The sequence below is a fragment of the Acinonyx jubatus genome, chromosome A2 (assembly GCF_027475565.1).
Source record: "Acinonyx jubatus isolate Ajub_Pintada_27869175 chromosome A2, VMU_Ajub_asm_v1.0, whole genome shotgun sequence".
NCBI lineage: Eukaryota > Metazoa > Chordata > Mammalia > Carnivora > Felidae > Acinonyx > Acinonyx jubatus.
The window spans coordinates 107,805,460-107,825,298 of NC_069383.1; the positions used below are offsets into that span (position 1 = coordinate 107,805,460).

Consider the following 19,839-nt stretch of genomic DNA (forward strand, 5'->3'; position numbering starts at 1 on the left):
CAGGTAGATATGTTATTTTTGTAGTTAGGACAAGAGAAAACTGTATGGAAAGCAAAAGTAAATATGATCAATTACATGTCAATAAAAGCTGCTGTAAGTAAACAAATAAGAACAGGAGCCTTATGTCAAAGGAAAAACCGGGTAACAGTTTACTAATTTTTACTCCCATTTGAGAGCCTGGCATGTTACCACAAGGCACTTGGGTGTGTCCTCCGCACTGGCCGGAGCACAGCCATGCCCATCCTTCTGTGAGCGGTGGTCTGCAAGCGTGAAGCATAGGGTGATTACTTTTGGAAGTGCCTCCCCGAAGGGTTGAGTGCTGGAGCCTCCGAATTCAGCATGCTTTTAACAGGTCTTTGCAGTGGGATAGCAAGTCCTCACGGATTCTCTCCCAAAGCCTGGTTCTTTCGCAGTTTTCTTGTGCAGCCTGAGACTCTGCTGCTTTAGAAACCTGTGTTGGAGGGGAGGGACATGTGGCCAAGGCCACAGAAAGTGTTGAGCTTTGGCTGAAAGATGGTTTGGGAAGGGTGAAGGCAGTGGGGAGAGGGAAGGGTGACAAAACCTTCAGTGTCACCAAGTGGTGGCGACTGTGGAGTGGATTGGGTTTCTTGGAAATTGCCAAGGTCATGGCTGTCAAGAGGTAGCTCCCCTCTAACAATATTAGAGGTGATGCAGGTGGAGTGATAGATTAAAATGTTATTAATGTGGAGGTGTTTGCCACTCTAAGACTAGAGATCTGTAGAATGGGCTACTAAGGGAAACACTGAAGGAGCTGCCCCACTCCTCCCCTCAAAAGGATGCGGGTGGCTGGCCTTTCTGCATGAGGCAGAGGAGAGGGTTCCCTCAGCCTTTCTGGGCCGGCGTTTGGGAGATGACCTAGATTCGAGGTAATTGCAGAATGAGGAGAGATGGGTTGGGAACACAGCACTCAAGTGGCTGTGCCTGCAGCTCGCCCCAGGCAGTGAGCAGTCCTAGTAAGAACGAGGGAACAGATGGCCTTCGGGCTGTGCCTCTCCAGGCTGGCTGGGTCAAGGGTGTGTTCTGTGTCTGTAAGGCGTATCCATCCAGGGCGGTGCCCTCCTGAGCCCTCTCCCAGGTGACTGCCATGCCTTCATTGATCCCGAGGAGCTGCTGACTGGCCTTTTCTTATCCCTTTGCAGACTCCAAACCGCCCAGGTCTGAGTATGGTGGTGGCCGTCAGCCCTCGGGGGTGGAGGAGGATTTCCTCAAAAGGTAAGCCTAGGTGTCCATTCATCCCTGGCCCTGCGCTCTGATGGAGCGTTCTCTCCTCTCGGGGTATCTTCCCCTTGCCCGAAGGTCTGAGCGCTTGTCTTACCTACACTGCACGGGAACCCTACCGGACAGGGGGCGCTGGGCCTAGTTTAAGGTGAAGAGACACCAAAGGTAGCCTGGGAGTGTTGATTGCTGATGTTCTTAAAAATACACTTTAAAAAGCTAGGACTAGCGGGGTGCCTGGGTGGCTCAGTTGGCGAGCGTCCGACTTCAGCTCGGGTCACGATCTCATGGTTTGTGGGTTCGAGCCGCACATTGGGCTCTCTGCTCTTACCACAGAGCCTGCTTCAGATCCTCTGTCTTTCCCTCTCTCTGCCCCTCCCCTGCTCATGTTTTCTCTCTCAAAAAAAAAAAAAAAAAAAAAATATATATATATATATATATATATAAATAAAAATAAAAGTTAGGATTAGCTTTGCACAGTGGCAGTATCGTAGCCAATGATGTTTATCTGAGGTGCTAATTGAAAACTTTTCCCAGTACCCTGCCATGACAACTTGAAGTATAGTCAGGGTGGAGGGGTGGGGGTTGGGGGGAACTAGGACTAAGTAGCTGAGTGGGTGAACCCTCTGTGCCTGTGTATGCGTGCTGGCATATTTTTAGAGGTAAGAAGAAGAAAGAAAAAGAGCCCACACAATTCTTACTAGTTGCCTAGATGGACCGACCCAGGCTGTTGGTGACTTTCCATCCACATAGGCCACAAGCATGGAGAGCTGGTTACACCTCTGAACCAGGCCCTTCGTGCCCTCCCCTGAGGCTAAAATGGTGGCTAAGGCACAGAAGCCCTCAGAGTGCAGGTCTACATCCTGATTGTGTGCTGCACTAGTGACCTGGGAAGATCACTGCATTTCTCTAGGCCTTGGTGAAGGCCATAACTGGAGGATCTCTTTGACTGGGGTATTGTCAGGATTAAATATGTTAATAAAGCACTGAAGCCCAACACCTGGGAGTTCTCAGTGAACGTTAACTGGTTGTTATTGATTGACTTCCTCTACACCCTTTAGGACATTGGCCTTTGGTAACAGAGGACCCAGTGAGGTAGCTTGGGGGGCCCAGTGTCAGCCATAGTCGGGTGGCTCGATCTCAATGAGGTCACCTGAGCTGGGTCTGTTCCATAGTCATGGATTGAAACCCACATTCTAAGAATTTCCCCTCTCTGATCCTAAGAGGCCTCTCCAAGAATAACTAACCTGAACCTTTTTGTTTATTTTTTGTACTTTTAAATATTTAAAAAATGTTCACCTAACACATGCTAATGAAAGATTCGGGAAGTATATAAAATGGAAAAAATCACCCATAGATTCATCATCTCAGAATAACCCCTCTTAATATTTTGAAGTGTTTCTTTCAAATGTCTTCTTTCCCCTAATTTAGGATTATTTTTTCAAGTTATATATATTTTTATAGTTTTTTTAAATAAAGTTATATATAATTTTATTTTGTTTTTTTACATAGCTTTATAATTGTTTTCCATTTGTTACACCTGCTTTGTAAACAATTTGATTTTTTTAAGTTTATGCATTTATTTTTGAGAGAGAGAGAGAGAAAGAGAAGAGCATGTATGTACACGTGCCAGGGGAGGGGCAGAGAGAGAGGGAGAGAGGATTTCCCCAGCAGGCTCCTTGCTGTCGGCACAGAACCCAATGTGGGGCTTGATCCCAGGAACCGTGAGATCCTGACCGGAGCCGAAACCAAGAGTTGGACGCCTAATCTGCTGAGCCACCTAGGTGCCCCAACAATTTTATTTCTAAAAGTATTGTTTATGTTTCTCACTTTTTAGATTCAGCCTATTGACAAATCTAAGTGTATATTGGTCTAATGATGATATAGTATACCATTGTACCATATATTCTTTAACTTGACCTTGATATTGGACACTTAAGTTGTTTGCATTTTTCTACGCTATAGTAAATAATCATGTAAGAGCATCTTGGTGCTAATAACTTTTTTCTGTCTTTAGGATTATTTTACTAGGCAGAATGCCCAGAAATAGGTCAAAGGGTAGGATTACATTCAGGACGGGAGAGTTCAATGTTCCAAACAAAAGACTGCTGTCATCTAAACTGTTCAAGTTTCAAGTGGAAGCAGAAGAAAGTGGGGCTTCCCACCCCGCCTGCCCACTGTGTAGGAGTGGCTAGCCAGGGATCTGAACCTGTGCCCTGAGATTCTCTGGTTTGGCACGTGGCTGGCTGATTCCTCACCTGGAGGTCAGGTCTCCTTCTTTTCCTAATCCGTCCTGGCTGAGAAAGTATCACTGCATCCCCTTGCCTTGGGGACTGTCACAGATTCCTGATCCTCTCCCGCTGGCCTCAGAGATCCCCTGGCCCCTGCCAGCTGCGGTGTGGACGCAGACCTTTTCTTGGCTACCTTCTGCCGGTCACGCCATCTGCATCTCTCTTCCGGCACAGGTATAAACAGGAGCAGGACAAGGTCCAGGACGAGTTGTTCCAGGTGGTGACGAGGGAACGAGAGGCAGCCACCAAGCACAGGAGTGCGTCCATGCAGCGGGGGGAGGGCAGCGTTGACCAGGACAAGCGGAAGTCAACCCAGCTGGTGAGTGCAGGTCTTCTGAGCTGGCCTTTTGTGCTCCGGTGGCTCTGGGAGGTGGAGGTTAGGCCCTGGAGCCTGATCTGTATGAGGCCCTGGGGCCTGGCTTCATCTCTGTAGAAAGGGTATCTTTTTGGGGACCAGGGGCTTGAGTTCTTCTAGCCCTGGCTCTGCCACTGACTTGCTTTGCTGCCTCTGGCCTGTATTTTCAGTCTCAGGGGTGCTCAGGTTTATATGGTGAGGGCTGGATCGCTCAGCAGTCTGGTCCCACTCTGAAACTTCATAGTCGTAATGGGTATGTGTGCCAGGAGGGTATGAAGGGAGAGGACTAGGGGCTTGGGGGCATGCGATAATGAGATGGAGAACACAGTTTTCAAGGTAGGCAGCCTGGGTATGAATCCCAGCTCCCTGCTTACTAGCTTGGGCCCATCCTCCAGTGTCTGTGAGCCTTGGTGGAGGATTGTGACGTTTGCACACACACAGGATTGCCCAAGGGATTAGGGAAGATGATAACTGTCCAGGATTTAGCATGTGCCTGGCAGATTATAAGAGCGCCCCATTATTGCCGTTACTGTTATTAATACATTTAAGTGATTGGAGACTGTTAGGATTCTTACTGCCGTGAGTGAAGGCTTTATTTCACAATACCAAAAGTCTCGAAATGTCCCAGGGTTGACTAATTCAGGGGCTCACTGGTATCATCATGGAGCCCCCCCCCTTCCACTCTGCCAGCCTCAGTGTGCCAGTGCACTCTCCGGCCAGACACCCCCACAGTTCAAAGATAGCTGCCCTGCTCCCTACCAGGTCTTCTGCAGATGGGGCCACCCTCAGAAGAAGAGAAGACTTTCCTGGAAGCCCCCAGCAGAAAGCCTCTGACATCACATTGGCCTGAATTGTATCAGGCGCCCCTGGCTAACCCAGTCCTCTGCAGAGGAACAGGGGGGGCTCCACTGATTGAAGCGAGGGCTCCTTTCTAGTCACATGGGGCAGCGGGTGGGTATCCAGATAGAATCCGGGCTGACGGTAATAATTCTTCCAGTTCCGTTTCCATGTGGGAAAACCTCCGCACGTCCAAGAAATTCTCTGACACCAGCTGGGTGTCCTACAGTTAAACTCCGTCCTCAGGCTCCAGAGGGTAAGGGCTCAGTGCACAAGACTGCCCCCTTCCCCCACTTCAGACGCCAGTCAAAGTCCAGGTTATCTCCTGTGCCTCTGGCTGACTGGTTGTTAATTAGAGGTTCCCATGACCCCCTTGTTTGACCGATTTGCTAGAGTGGCTCACGGAACTCAGGGAAACATTTAACTTCCTAAAAGGATTATAAAAGGATTTAGCTCAGGAACAGCCATATGAGAGAGGTCCATAGGACCAGGTGTTTAGGGAGAGGATGTTGACCTTCCTTCCGTGTCCTGTGCCAGTGCACCACTCCCCCAGAACCACTGCATGTTCACCAACCTAGAAGCGCTTTAAACCCAGTTGTTTCGGGGTGAAACTGGGGGGGGAGGCTTCATTACCTAGGTGTGATTGAGTAAATTGTTGGCCATTGGTGATGGAACTCAACCTCCGGCTCTCCTCCCCTCCCAGGGGCTCGGGTACGGCTGAAAGTTCCAACCCTCTGGTCATTTGGTTGGCTCCACTGATAAGCAGTCCTCATCCTTAGGTCCAGTGTAAAAGTCCTCTCGTTAATGTAAAAAAAGACACCTTTCTCTCTCTCATCACTTTGGAAATTCCAAGGGTTTTAGGAGCTCTGTGCCAGTAACAGTAGATAAAGATTAAATGTTTAGTTCTTATTCTAAATCATGAAATCACAGCAAGGAGGGTGGGGAGAGGGGATGGAGGAATGGCTGTAGCAGCATCTAATATCGTCTGCCTCAGAGGCCATGGGCTGTGAGGCGAGCACCGGTCTCAGGTGGGTTGCCTGATGTACCCTGGGCTCCACAGAAGGAAGTTGGGGACGCAATGAGACCACGCGGGACTGTGCCCTGGGTTGTGGTGGAGAGGAAGGCCTCTGCAGAGACATGGAAAGCTGCGGCAGGTACAGAAGGAATGCTGGTAGAGCTAGGCCCTCTGGGAAATATGAACAATGTAGGGTCCTTGCTCTTAGGAAATTTTCAGTCTAACGGGGAAGACAGATTTAAACCAAAAACTTAGAAAAAGGGCAACTTGGTGACAGTAAGCGTGAAATGGAGGTAAGGTTGATGTGCTTGGGAATGCAAAGGCAGGGGTGCACCTGCTGGTAGCAGACATGACTTTGACTCAGCCTTGAGCGATATGGGGCCCCCAGGCTGAGGGAGCATCTGGGGGGAGACAGGTGGGTGTGGAGGAGGTGATGGGACACAATGAGAGAGGTTAGTGAGGCGTGAAGCCACCTCATAGAAGGCCTCAGACACCTCGCAAACTTGACCCACAGAATAGCTCGCCATCGCTCTGAAACCGTGGAGGAGTCCCTGGAGTTCATCAGGATAACGATGACGTGATCTGACTTGTGTCTTTAGAACCCTGTGGCTTCCTGGTGAAGAATCAGTTGCTGCAGAGAGAAACTGGGGTGAGGACATGGTTTTAGAGAATCTTGCAGTGAGTCTCTGAGGGGCAGGCAGGTTGTCACCCCTCGGCAGGGTGCTGACAGCCAAGTTGAAAGGACCCTCGTTCTGGAGATGAAGGGTTAATCAATATGGCATGAGCAAACCAAGTTGGCCACGTGGGACAGTCACCTAGCATGGAAAATTGCAGCCTACACATGTGGTGTCTCTTCATTCTCACCTGGAATGTGTTAATTATGATGAAAGGGAATTCACAACTTCCCTTCTTTCTCCTGTAAAGGAGAAGGCTGGGTCCCCACCTCCTTGAGACTGTCCTTGGAGGAGAACCTTTACAAGCAGGAAGAGGCTTAAATGACCTTCACCACAGGTGTGTGGGTTTTCTTTTTTAATAAAGGAAAACTTTCAACTAAGATGCATTCTACGCCCCCCAGTTTCTGGATGGATAATGCTCTTCTGAACCTGAGTTCTTAAGGAAGAGTGAAGCAAGTGACTTCCTTCATTTTGAAAATGTTGGTTCACTACTTTTGTGGGTGTTCCATTTTTTGGCTGTCCAGCATCCATCTGTCCATGCAGTTAGTGCCCTGTTTTCTTTTGGGATTTACCCGTCTCCTGTTGTGTGTTATCTCGGTGGGATTGCAATTCCAGTGCCCAGCTTCCTTGATGGAAGCTAGATCTCCTTTCTCCCCTGGCCTCGGGATAGCCAGGGCCCAAGGGCAGCCAGTTGAACCCTTTTTCTGAGGCCTTTTTGTTTTGAGTGAGTGCGGAGGTCGGGGTAGGATTGCTCACTGTAGCCAAGGGTTGCTCGTGAAGACCTTCATCTAGTGAGGCTGTCTTGCTGTCTCCCGTACCTCCACGACGCCCACTTGTTTCTGTCTGGCTCTCCTGCCTTCTTTAGGATCGAATCACCTGCCGATTACCTGCGGTCAGCTCTCCTTTGCTTCAGTTAGCTGGAGTTGGTTTCTGTTGATTGGTGCTGTAGCAGATGCAAGGGGACACACGAATGTGGTTTTGAAGGCTTCAACCAGTCAGTGCTCAATGCGAACAGAGGAGAGAGGAAGTTAGGACTGGGCCCTGTTTTGTATGTCAGCAGGGGAATGAGGCACTCACCTTTATGCTGAGTGATGCCACAGCCATCACTTCCATTTGGGTTGTTGTGGTTGGCAGGGACTTTTAGTGGAGATAATTCCTTAAAAAAATTTTTTTTAAACACTTACTTATTTTTGAGACAGAGACAGAGCATGAACAGGGGAGGGTCAGAGAGAGAGGGAGACACAGAATCTGAATAGGCTCCAGGCTCTGTGCTGTCAGCACAGAGCCTGACGTGGGGCTCGAACTCACGGACCGTGAGATCATGACCTGAGCCGAAGTCAGACACTTAACTGACAGCCACCCAGGCGCCCCAGATAATTCCTTTTTTTTAAAAAAAAAAAGTTTATTTATTTATTCTGAGAAAGAGAGAGAGAGAGAGAGAGAGTGAGCACGTGTGTGAGTGGGGTAGGGGGAGGGACAGAGAGAGAGGCAGAGAGAGAGAGAATCCCAAGCAGGCTCCACACTGGCACTGTGGAGCCTGATGTGGGGCTCAAGCTCACAAACCGCGAGATCATGACCTGAGCTGAAATCAAGAGTCAGACACTTAACTGACTGAGTCACCCAGGTGCCTCGAGTGGAGATAATTTCAAAACTGGGCTTGTGCTTTAGAATATTTAAATAAAAGGAGAAAGAAGAACCTGAACAGAAGCATAGAGAATTTTCTTTTCCTCATCCAAGTCTTCCACATGTGCGGATTGAAGGAGCCTGGTGGTCAGAGCACTTAAGGTTCTAGTGTTTGGATCACAGCACATCCTCCTAGCCTCGGGGCCAGGTTGGACCCGGAGGCGGGTGTGGTATGGTCTCCGGCTATATGAGCTGGCCTCCTACTTCTTTCTCCTTGGTGCCTTCTCTCTCTGCCCAGTGTCCTCAAGCCCTGCACCCTTGAACCTGTAGCCTTGTCTGGAGGACTTTCTTTCGAGTGTGCTGAGTTCAGTTTGACATTTAGTGTGCTCTCCTGCCCTCTCTTTTGCCTCTGACTTTTACAATATTGATTTTTTAATCTTCTGCATGAGGGAATAATTCAGCTCATTATTAGGAAAAGTTCATAAAACTAATGATGAGGAAAGATAATAATTTTTATAACCTACTTCTGATGACAGAAATGTTCCCATTTCCTATTTAGCAGTAGGGGGCTGTTTTGGAATATATTTGTATGTGTTTTCTGTCACTTGAAGACTGGTAGGGTCCCAGATATCATTGGGGTGAAGGCCCTGGGGGGTCATCGGAGCCCCTGTTAGTGACGTATGCTTTCCTTTGAATTGGGGGAGGATGTTTGGAGTCCCAAATGTTCTAGAGAGAAATCAGAACAGAGTAGTTTCTTGGGCTGAGTCTCCTGATGGGCAGAGCTCTACTGTAGGGGAGAATGAGATTTATGACCTTGCCTGTTGGATTCCTGACACATTATTAGGTATGGGCTTGCAGTATACCTAACAGGAAGCAAAAACTTTCATTTCATTTCATTTCTCTTTTGGTGAATGATTCCTTCATTATTTTCTATCTATATTCTCTGTGTGCCTATTATGTTAGGCCCTAGGTTCATTTCTTGATAAATGGAAATAAATGAGAAACAGCTTCTGATCTTGAGAAGCTCTGTTCATTAGGGGATGTAAGTATTCTCGGAAGTGACTGGACAGCGTTATAGTGTCCGACCAAAGGGACAGGGGGACACTAGAGGAGGAAAGAGGCGGTGACAACGGCCTCTTCCTGGCGGGTCGAGAAAGTCTTCTGTGGGGAGGTCACCCATGGGCTGGTTCTTGAAGACTCAGGAGAGGCTCTCCTGGTGGGGAAGGCTGAGAAAAAGTGTTGCTCATGAAGGACGCAGCTGGAGCGGAAGCTGGGGGTGGGTGGGGACACACCGCCTGGCCACTGCGAGTAGGGTGTGGCAGGCAGGTGTGCACCTGGGATGCAGTTCTGCAAGTCTGATGGTGACCTTCCAGAGAGGGTTTTCTTACTCCTCAAAAGAGATGCACAAGGAGAGAATTTTTCTTCCACTGGACGGTGGATATGGGGAAAGGCCTGAAATAGCGGATGAAGAAGTTGGGACCAAATCCTTCTTCTGCTGGACAGAAGCTGTGAGTGCTTCTCTGCCTGGATGTGGCCCCTCACCTGAGGACTTGCCCAAGAATGGCTGTCCTGCTTGGCTTTCCAGTTTGCGGCGGCAGTGGGGGGAGGGGGGGGTTGATCTTTTTATTGTTCAGACTCTCTAAGAAGCTGCCACATTGGGTCTCTGAAATCTGTAGCCAGGATTTGAGGAAAATGTCAGATTTGGAAGTTTTTGAGTTGCAGGTTTCTGAACTCCTGAGTGAGGTGGACCATTTATTTTGGTTTCATTATAGCTACACCCCTTCTTTCTAGTTCCCCCTCCTACATCTTCGTCAGTCTTGTTCCTCAGCTTACAAGCTCCTCGAGGATAGGGGCTGTGGCAAGATCATTTTGGTCTCCTTAGTAGTGCTCAGCGAATTTTAGAGGCACAAGGATGGTTAGGGAATGGCAGAGCTCAAGTGGATGAGGGGTGCAGGGCAGTGCCCCCTGCAAATAGGTGGAAGCAGGTACCCGGACAGCAGCTCACAGGTCTCTCCTTTTCAAACAATAAAACACATGCTCACAAAACCTAGCAGCCTTTCAGTGTCACGATCTCTTGGAGTCGACTAGTTTACGTGACTCCTAATCAGAGACTTATAGACTTTGGGTTTAACTTGTGTGGACAAAGGCCCGAGGGTGGGCTGGTGACTCAGGCCCGGGGTCAGGCCGCACTCTAGCTGATAATGCAGCTGAGGAGGCCTGACGCCTGGGGGCAGCGACTTGGCATCGCTGTTTGTTTTAGAACTTTGTGGCTCGGGACTCCGGTGGCCTTGTCCTGACACTTCCTCCAATTTGAGCTACGGATAGAGATCCTGAATTCCCATGGAGATCTGTTTGTCGGCACCTAGATGGTTGGTAAAAGCCATCATCTGAAGAGAAAAAAAAAATGGGCATGTCATCCACAGCCCCTTTCTTTGCTTCCCTAAATCTTGCGGTCTGTCTGTTTTTTTCTAGATTAGATCAGGGATTGACACACTTTCTCTGTAAAGAGCCAAAGAGTAAATATTTTAGATTTTTGCAGGCCACATATGGCCTCTGTCGCATATTCTTTTGTCATTGTTGTTTTTACGGCTCTAAAAAATGTGAAAAAACCAAAAACCACGAAACATTCTTAGCTCAGAGGCCATGCCAAAAGAGGTGATCGGTTGGATTTGTCTGGTGAGCTGTAGTTTGCTGACCCCCGGGCTCGACAGTGCAGCTCCAAAGATTGTAATTTTTTGAGTCTGTCTGAGTCATCAGATGCCACAGGCAGCTGGGGGGCAGTGGTGCTGATGCTGATCCTGGTTCCTCACTGGTTACTGTTCCTGTGAAAAGTTTCACAACATGGCGGTACCTGATAGTTTCAGTCTTCCGATTGGTGAAATGAGGACTTTTCTGGAGACAGTGCGGTGGGCTCTTTGGGAAGACTCATGCACTTTTACTTTAACTTCTGATTCTTTTCACATTTGGCATTTTTTTAGAGTTTCCATTTCTCTATTGAAATTCCCTGTCATCTACACATGTTGTCCACCGTTTCCTGTGGATCCTCTAAATGTATTTATCATAATTGTCTAAAGTTTCTGGTAATTCTGACATCTGGGTTATCTCTGGGTTTGGTTCAGTTGATTATTTCCTCTCTTGATAATGGGTCCCATTTTCCTACAGCTTTATGTGCCTTGTAATTTTTTATTGATGCTGGGCATCATGCAGAGAAGAACAGTAGAGGCTGAGGAAAATAGGCTTTATGCCCAGAACTGGCCACTCTTCTTCTTTTGACCGGCCATTAGCGTGGGATGCTGGGTAAATTCAGTCTGTATTTAAGCAGGGCGTGGGCTCTGTTGTTGCTTGGCTTCAGACTCTGTGAGGGTAGGACCCAAACCTGTTTAGGAGGGCTTGGGATCTGGGTAGCACAGGGTTTGTCTGTGCTGTCCTGTTTTCCCATTAGACTTTTGAGAGGCCCCGCTTATCTCACCCCAGGGTGCTTCCTTGCACCTTCTCCAGTGGCTGGCGGCTGCTGGGCGGTGCTTGGTGTAGGGCCTGGAGCACCATGGGCTTCTCTCCATCTTCTGCTGGCCCTGTGCGCCTGTGCCTCGGGGGTCCATGGAGGGTATTTCAGTCACTTTCCCTGCCCTGTCCCCAGGACTTTCAAACAGTATACATAAGGAGGAAGAGGCTCATAACTCATACCACCTTTATTTCACTCTTCCCTTTGGTTGTCATCATTTTATTTTTTAATTTTTTAAAAGTTTATTTTTGAGAGAGAGCAAGCGAGAAAGAGCATGAGCTGGGGAGGGGCAGAGAGGGAGAAAGAGAGAGAGAGAATCCTGAGCAGGCTCCATCTCGTGACTGTGAGGTCATGACCTGAGCTGAAATCAAGAGTCAGATGCTTCACTGACCGAGCCCCCCCGGGCGCCCCCGGTTGTCATCACTTTGAAGCACACTTCACACCCCAAGGAAAATGAAAAGGGCAGAGTAGCATGACTGATTTTGCCTCCTCTCTCGATATCCGGCCCATATGGCTACTGCTGTATGTAGTCCTTCCACTGGGCAGGCGGGCCGTCCACAAGGTATGAAGGACGTTCATGGAGCCGACCACCACCATGCCCCATTTGCAGCCACATTCACTCAAAGAGCAAGAATGGGTGTATTCAGAATGTTAGAGAATTAGAATAATTGGAAGGGCAGCTGAGGCTTCTTGGGTTCCTGCTTTCTTCATTAAGAGCCAATTGAAAACTACCTGGCCTCGTGGCCATATGGTAGGATGATTTTTAGAGACAGGAAGACTACAGATAGGCTTGTATGGAAACCGGTTCAACCATATTTTTAGCTGGTTACACACCAAAAAAAGGAACTTTGGTTTATTTCTCATGTATTTTCTACAAACTGGGGGGGGGGGGGGAGGGGGGAGGGCGTAAAAACCAGTTGGGGACTACGAGCCTGGCGTGTAAGTTCAGGGCTGGCCCCCAGTGCATCAGGACCGGATCGCGGTGCTCGTGGGTGGTTGGTGAGGATTGACTGGCGGAGCCACTGATGGAAGATGCCTGGCACCCAGGAGCTCCAGGAAGTAGAACGTTGCTCTAGACTAGTGAAGTGGACAGAGCTGTGCCCAGATGAGCCCATCCCTGGGGTCCCTTCACTCGTCTGTGCTGTTTCCTTCCGGAGATAGAAGCGGGGCAGACAGGGTTGTGCATTGTTGGGGCACTTCAGCCTTCTTCTCTTCTCCGTTTCCATCTGTGGGCTTACGACATGGGGTTGATGTGAACTGATTCCTAGAACAAACCAGTCATGCAGGCTTCTGGAGAGACAGGCTGGAGTAGTGTGGAGGTGGGGGGCTCACGGAAACACCCTGGTGATGGGCAGCTGCTTGGGGCTTCCCACCTGTGTGGTATGGAACTCGGGCCCTCCGGCTCAGCATCACTACTTTTTGTCCACCTGGCTGTGTCTCAGGATCACCTGGGAAGTTGGCAAAAATACACAGGCCAGACACAACCGGATCAGACTCTTTGTTTCTGTGGCCCTGGAATCTGTATTTTTAACAGCCTCCACCTGATGCTGGGGAAGTAGGCCCAGAGCCGGCTCCTGGACTGATGTTGGGAGCCGGGTACCCCACGGAGGTTGTGCCCCTCTTGCCGTTTGGGCCCCTAAGTGATGGGCAGTGTTCCCACTGGTGCCGTGGCTCCCCACGGTACTCGAGGGCAGGGCTGTGCTAGTTGAAATGTGCGGCAGGTGACTAATAGCTCCCGTCCCCCATGCAGCTTGCTGCCTACATGGATGCCTTTATCAGACTTCCTGGCCTCAAAGGACAGCAGGAGCTCTTTGCTGAGGATAGCTAGGAAAGCGAGTTGGCCCTCTGCTGGTACTGTGCCCCGGCAAGGGTCAGGTGAGCTGGGGTTGGTATTTTGGGGGATAGGTGATAAGAAACTGTTGCCAGAGCAGGCAGTGACAGCTTCAGGGCATGAGGGATGTCAGACTCGCGGAGATGACATGGACTGGGTGCGAGAGCTCGACTCTTAGTTCCTTGCAGCAGCCACCCATGTGATATCTGAGGCAGGTGGCAGGAACAGGAAGAAACCTTCTCAAGGCACGTAGACCCACTAGCTGGCTTGTGCCTGGGAGGGCTACTACGGTCTAGTTGCTTCTTGGGTCACTGGTCCCCCAGTGAGCCCAGGGGACCTGAGGGTTGAGCTCCTGGCATTGCCCCTGAGACGTCCGTGAGGCTCCTGTTTACTGTCCACCTCCTTAGGTGCATTGCGGTGGTGTCCTTGGGGGCGGAAGAGCCCTGTTTTTCCCTCAGCCGTTGGACACATTTTTAACCACCGGGAAGGTGGTGGTTATCCTGGCAGTGAGAAGGAGGAAGGCCAGGGTGAGGGCACGTGTGATGAGGTGGGGTTGAGGGGGCCCAAGGGACCAGGGGTGTTGTCCGGACATGGTCACCAGGGTGATGCCAGCTGAGCAAGGAGACGATGACTAGCAGTCTCCAGCTGTTTGAGTCCTAATAGAAAGTGGGAGACGCGTGGACTCCTTCTCTTTAAAGAAAGCTATTGCTCTGTGGACTCCTCAGATTAGAACGCAGGGATTTCAGAATCTGTTCCGGAATGGCCTTCCTGCGGGAAGGGAGATCCCAGCCCTTTGGGGTAGTGAGGGAGGGGCATTCGGTCCTCTTATTTCAGAAGTTGGGATTCCAAGTGGGTTTTGCACCCCGGCTGATTAGGATTTTGTGCAGCTTCCTCCCCTTCACCGCGTCACGGATCTGCAGATGCCTTCAGTTTTCCCTTCCTGGCTCTGGTGCGTGGCTCAGGTGACCTCTGCTGTGTGCTGACAGAAGCTGGAAATCCTCATTAGCTGCTAACTTTGTTAGGCAAATGGCTGATTGCGGTTCCATTCCTGGTGTCATTGCTTCTAATTAGCAGATCGCATGTCTACGAAAATGTCTCTTAGCACCAGGGATGAGCTAAAGAGGCTGACAGCTGGGGCTGGGATCTGGAGAGAATTATGAAAGAAGCTTTTTCTCTAAGCCTCTTGAGGGACTCTGCCATTGACCTCAGCCAGGCTCCTTGGCCTCTGTGTGCCCGATGGGTCCCAGGGGATCTGGGCCCTAGACTTCCTTGGAAAAACCCAGCAGTGGGTGGGCGGGGGGGAGTGACGTGAACCACCTGACAGGCATCGCAGCAGCAGGTGGTACCTTGCTGCCCTCCTGCTTTGTGTCTTGTGAGAAGCCCGGGACCTGGTTGAGAGTTCAGGGCTTTGGTGTTTTGAGCAGGTCTTGGGCACCGTGGGCAAGCCTGAAGTTGCAGGGAATCCTGAGTCGAGGACGCGGGCTGGAGTTGGGTAGTCTGTGCTGGCAGTGCCGGCCTCCGAGAGGGCGCAGGTGCCTGCCTTGTACCCACGCCACTCCTCCTCTTCTCGAAGCAGTGCCGCCCCCCGCCACTCGCTCCCGCCTGTGGACTGAGCAGGGCTGGCCCTACAGCCCTAACTGATCTTGGCAGTAGTGTGGTTTCCTTTTCTGTCTTGCTCGAGTGAAATTGGGCTGGCGCCTGCCCACTTCTGTGCATGCCTCTAGGATGCCAGCAGGGCTGTGGAGAGGGGAGGGTCATGGTTTATTTTAGGTCTCTTTATGTGGTTTATTCACAGAGTCTTTGGGGAGCTACCATTCTGCCTTTTCCTTTCTCTGAAAAAAGGTTTTAGCTTTGTCAATTAAGCAGATTGCGTTTGCACCCTCGGGTAGACACCACTGCTGGCCACTGGCAAGGTGAAGAATTGCAAAGGGGTTGTTTGGCTGACACACGTCAACAAGTGGGACCGCAGAAAAGTCTCAGACATTTCCCCCTTACCTCAGTGTCCACTCAGTGGCTGAGCGAGTTCCCCATCTCAAGCGTCTGGGCTGTAAGATGTGTGCTCTTGGATGGAGCAACATGTGTGTCAGTCAGGAGCAGTTTGGGCTGTAACAGAAGCCCAGGTGGCAGTGGCGTTAGCAGTGGAGGTGCATGTGTGTGTTTATTTCGTGACTAAGGAGTCTGGGGGCAGATGGCCCAGGCAGGTGCCGCAGCTCAGTGCCTCAGGAGAGAGCCATTGACCTCCTTTCCTTTTGATCTACCATTCTCACTGCAGCTCTCCTCATGGCCTCAGGATGGCTACTGTGTCTCCAGACATCACGTTAGTTCTCCAGGCAGGGAGAGGGAAGGCCCCAAAGCCTTGTCCTAGTGAAGTTTAATTTTCTATAGGAGGGACCCCTCTCTGAGGACTGTCACCAACACAACTGTGTCACAGGGCCACCTCTGGCTAAAAGAGAAGCCGAGGTAGTAATTTTAGCTGGGCACCTGACCGCCCCCAGAAATCTGGTTTGTTTTTCAAGAAGGGGCTGAATGCTGGTCAGGTGGCAAGTGGCACCTTCTGTAGTGTGGCAATGTAGAAGGAGCCCTACTTCTGGACTGGTTAGATCTGGACACAGATTCGCCAAGTACCCTCTCTGTGGTCTTAGACACTTTCCATAGCCTCCATGAGCCTCAGTTTCCTTGCGTGTCAAATGGCAAGCACCCAGAGCCGTGAGGGTGCTTCAGTGTCACGATGTAAGGAAAGAAGTCGGCACGCTGGCTGGCAGGTGGAAGGCAGTCTGTGCGTTCCTGTCTTTGCATCATGCCCAGCTCCCCCAAGAGCAGGAGCAGAGAATTCAGCAGGTGGCCACCAGTTCCCCCAAGTGCAGGAGCAGAGAATCCAGCAGGTGGCCAATCTGAGCGTAAAGGGTAGTGGTGGGGACTGACTTCCATGGTGGAGAAGGGATGCTCCCGAGGGCAGGCGTGATGACTGTTGCCGGGTGCTGGCTTTCCCGCTGTCCCTCATTGGAGTGGACGTCGTTTATCCGAGGCTCCCGTAGCACCCCTCCCTACCCGCGTGCCTTTATTCTAAAGCAGCCCTTCCAAATCCCGCTGGGCCTTCTCTGCAGGCCTCCAAGTTTGGCTCGAGCTTTTGGTGCCGGCGCTCTCCTGGTTGGTGTTCTCGCCGCTGCCCAGACTGGAGTGTTTTCACGTGCCTTGGGCTCTTGTGTGGCCGAGGGGAGGAGCCCGCTTGCTCACACGCACCCACGTTCTCAGCAGCACCTCCTCCGGCCTTCCCGAGTTCCCACAGGCTTTCTCTGGGGGCATTCTCGTGCCCTGCTCTCTGCTAGGGCCGGGGTGGTCGGGGAGCAGCTGAGGGGGAGTGCCGAGCAGAGCGGCTCTGTGTGTAACACCTTTGTACCACGTGTGCCAAGCTGCGTGGCTCCGGTGCCCCTGGGCTGACTGCTCTTCCAAAAGAGGGGACTGCTTGCGCCCTTTGCCACCCTGCCCCCCAGCAGGCTTGCACGGTGCAGGCAGGGCTGCCCCCCTCAGCACCCATTCCCCTGTTACTCCTGCTGGCTCTGTCCACTCTCATGCCCTTCCCAACACACATGGCCCTCCGTGGATTCCTGTCTCCAGTGCTCCCCATCGCCCCAGCGTTCTTCCCCACCTCGCCGGTCCCCTCTCCTGCCTCTGCACCTGCACCCTGTCGGCTGCCGCAGGAGGTGTGCTAGAGCAAGCAGGGCAGGATCAGCCGCAGAGCCTCTCTGTTCTTGGGGCTCCCAAGTGTCAGACAATGTTGAACACGGGGCCCATTCTCTAGTTGACTGGTCGGACACGATGTCGGCACCTTATCTTCACGCTGACACACACTGGACATTAATAGAAATACATCGCCACGGCACACGTGTGGAATTTCAAGCAGCCGCCCGGGCTGGCGCCTTCGATAGCCTATTGTGTGCTTAACCTCTTCCGAAGAGGTTTTTGATGAGAAATGAGTAAGACTGTTAACTCTCAGCGGCTGGGTATGTGGCAGGTTTGCTTTCTTCTTCTTTTTTTTTTTTTTTCCTTTTCCCCTTCTTGATTCTCTGCAGTGCTTCTTAATCTTTGCTCCAGAGGAGTGGGCTTTGCCGCCTCAGGATTTCTTATTTAATCTACTGCTGCTTGAGCAGGGCTCTTCCGGCACTGATGGGAGCGGCCTTGGTGGTGCGGGGGGTGGAAGGTGGTAGTGGGGGAGGCTTCACTGCAGGCCGGGTTATTTGGTCTGAGTTTCCCCCTCTGGTCCTAGTTCAAGGGGAAGCCTCTTATGGCTGCACGGGGCCATTGGGGCTACCGACTTCTCCTCTGAGATGCTTGCTCTAAGCACTTAGAGTCATTTTTTTCCCTTTATCTCCTCTCCTTATTTTTTCTCAAGGGCTGCTAGTGATGCCCTAGATTTTCCTGATTGACATCTGAAGTCCAGGAGAAGAATGACTCACTCAGAAGACTGGGTCTCGATGTGGCCAGGGGTGGCTGGGGCTGGCATGTCATGGTGGTGTCTGGACTGCTTCCCACGTGGGATAGCTTTGTACACTTGACTTTCCCCGGCTGTAAAGTGGACGTAACAACGTGGCAACTCATAGGCTTGGTGTGGGGTTTAAAGGAGATCGTGTTTTGGCGTCTAGGAAAATGTCTGTGCTGTAGAGGTCCACAGTGAAAATCAGACCTCAACGTTTCCTCATGGCCTAGGGCTGAAAAGCATTCCTTGCGTCAGCTTCTGGATCATGTGTCTCACTCTTCCTTCTACCACGACTGTTCTCTTGACCTGTCCTGCGTCACACAGCTGTTTCTTAACTCTCCCCTCCCTCTTTCCCCCGAACCCATTCTTGGCTTTTCCCGACCCTTGTCTTCACCCCCATCTTCCGGCCCAGACGTCTCCCTGCCCTGCAAGACTGGTACTCACAGCTGCTCGCAGCTAGCCCTTCCTTCCCTTCGTCCTTGGGTCTGTTCTCCACGCCCTCTTTGCCAGACTCCAGTCGCGGGTACACCTGTTCTCCTGCTTCTCTAAGCCTGGGCCTGGGCTCCTGAGGGCCGCCCCAGGAAGTCACATGCTGACCTGAGGGTCATCACTGCTGCTGGCTTAATCCCTTTTGCCTTTTCCAGGTGGCTACCATGGCATTCTGCACCTCACCTGTCCTGGGCTCTGTCCATACTCACGTGCGCAGCCCAGCTCAGCTTTCCCTGTCCCTGCCTTGCCAACCTCTCTTCCCTGTCCTCTTACAAGGGGCCTTACCTGCTGCAGCCTGGGTCTGGCCCTCTTGTCCCCATGGAGCTTACTCTGGTTCCTTCCTGCTCCTGCTCTGCTCCTCCCTATCTGAAACCAGCCCCCCTCCTCCAGCAACTCCCCTGGGTGCCACCTTGCTCTCCTTTTCCTTTAGCATCTTGTTTTGAAATCAGTAAAATCGTAATCTCACTTCTCTACCTCATTACAGTTTGGTCTTCACTTTCCTTAATAGTTCATTCTCAGAAATTACTATGTCTTTTTTCCAAGAAATCTGATGCCTTTGTTCATGTTTGTCCCACACTAAAGAGCCTCCCTGCCTTTAAACTCTGACCTCTGTTTACCTTTGTGCTTCCCTTTTTGCATGCTCCGTCCATCTGTTCAACACACGTTCACCAAAAGGCACTGTTACCAGTACTGGCTTGGGTACACAGACGTGACAGGGTCTGAGCCCTGCTGGAGCCTGCAGTCCAGTTGGAGAGAAAGACATGAAAAACAAGGAAATACTCATTAAATTACAAACGGAGAGAAGTGTGATGCCTTTAAAGAACAAGGTGTGGAGAGAGAGAAACAGTAGGGACCTGATTTACATGGAGGTCTGCAAAGGCTTCTCTGAGGAACAGACGTTTGAGCCAAGGTCCAGAAGGATGAGAGGAATTAAAATAAGAACAGGGAGGAGGACACTGCGGTCAGAGGGAGGTCCATGGCCAAGGGTCTTGGGGTGAGGGAGCTCAGTGAGGGCAGAGGAGCACAAGGAGGTGGGGGTGGATGGCACAGGGTCTGGTAGGCACAGTAGGAAGTTTGGGGCAGAGGCAGGAGGGAGCCTGTGGAAGGTTCTCACAAGTGTTCTGTGCAGGGTGGCCTAGAGTGGTAGGAGATCCATGGGAAGCTATCCAGGAGTCTTGTGAGAAGCCATGGTGACCCAGACAAAAGACAGTGACCAAGTGGGTGGCAAGAATTGCACAGAGAAAGAATTGGCAGTTTGGGGTATGTGGGCAGAGGGAGAAGGAAGTGCCGGGCATGATTTCTGGGAATTCTGGCCTGAGGTGCCCTTTGCTGACTTGGGGATGCCAAGGGGAATGAGTTCTCTCTGGACTCCCTGCCTCTACCCCTTCCCAAATGGATGTGCTGTCACAGGTAGTCCTACTAGTGTCAGGGCGGAGACTGAGCTGCTGTAACAAAGAGGCTCCCAAATACATATATTCCTCTTCCCTGTGATAGTCTAGAGGTGCGTGGGTG

The 19,839-nt window shown here is 51.1% G+C and overlaps 1 protein-coding gene across 4 annotated transcripts in view; it reads left to right on the forward strand.

The window, feature by feature from the left end:
• CHCHD6 (coiled-coil-helix-coiled-coil-helix domain containing 6) overlaps positions 1-19,839 on the forward strand; it is a 248,397-nt gene that overhangs the window by 22,647 nt on the left and 205,911 nt on the right. For all 4 annotated transcript variants that reach the window (XM_027049798.2, XM_015083929.3, XM_027049796.2 and 1 more), the window contains exons 3-4: positions 1,161-1,233; positions 3,702-3,846. In XM_027049798.2, coding sequence (XP_026905599.1) covers positions 1,161-1,233; positions 3,702-3,846 — 218 coding nt within the window. The remainder of the gene's footprint in view (positions 1-1,160; positions 1,234-3,701; positions 3,847-19,839) is intronic.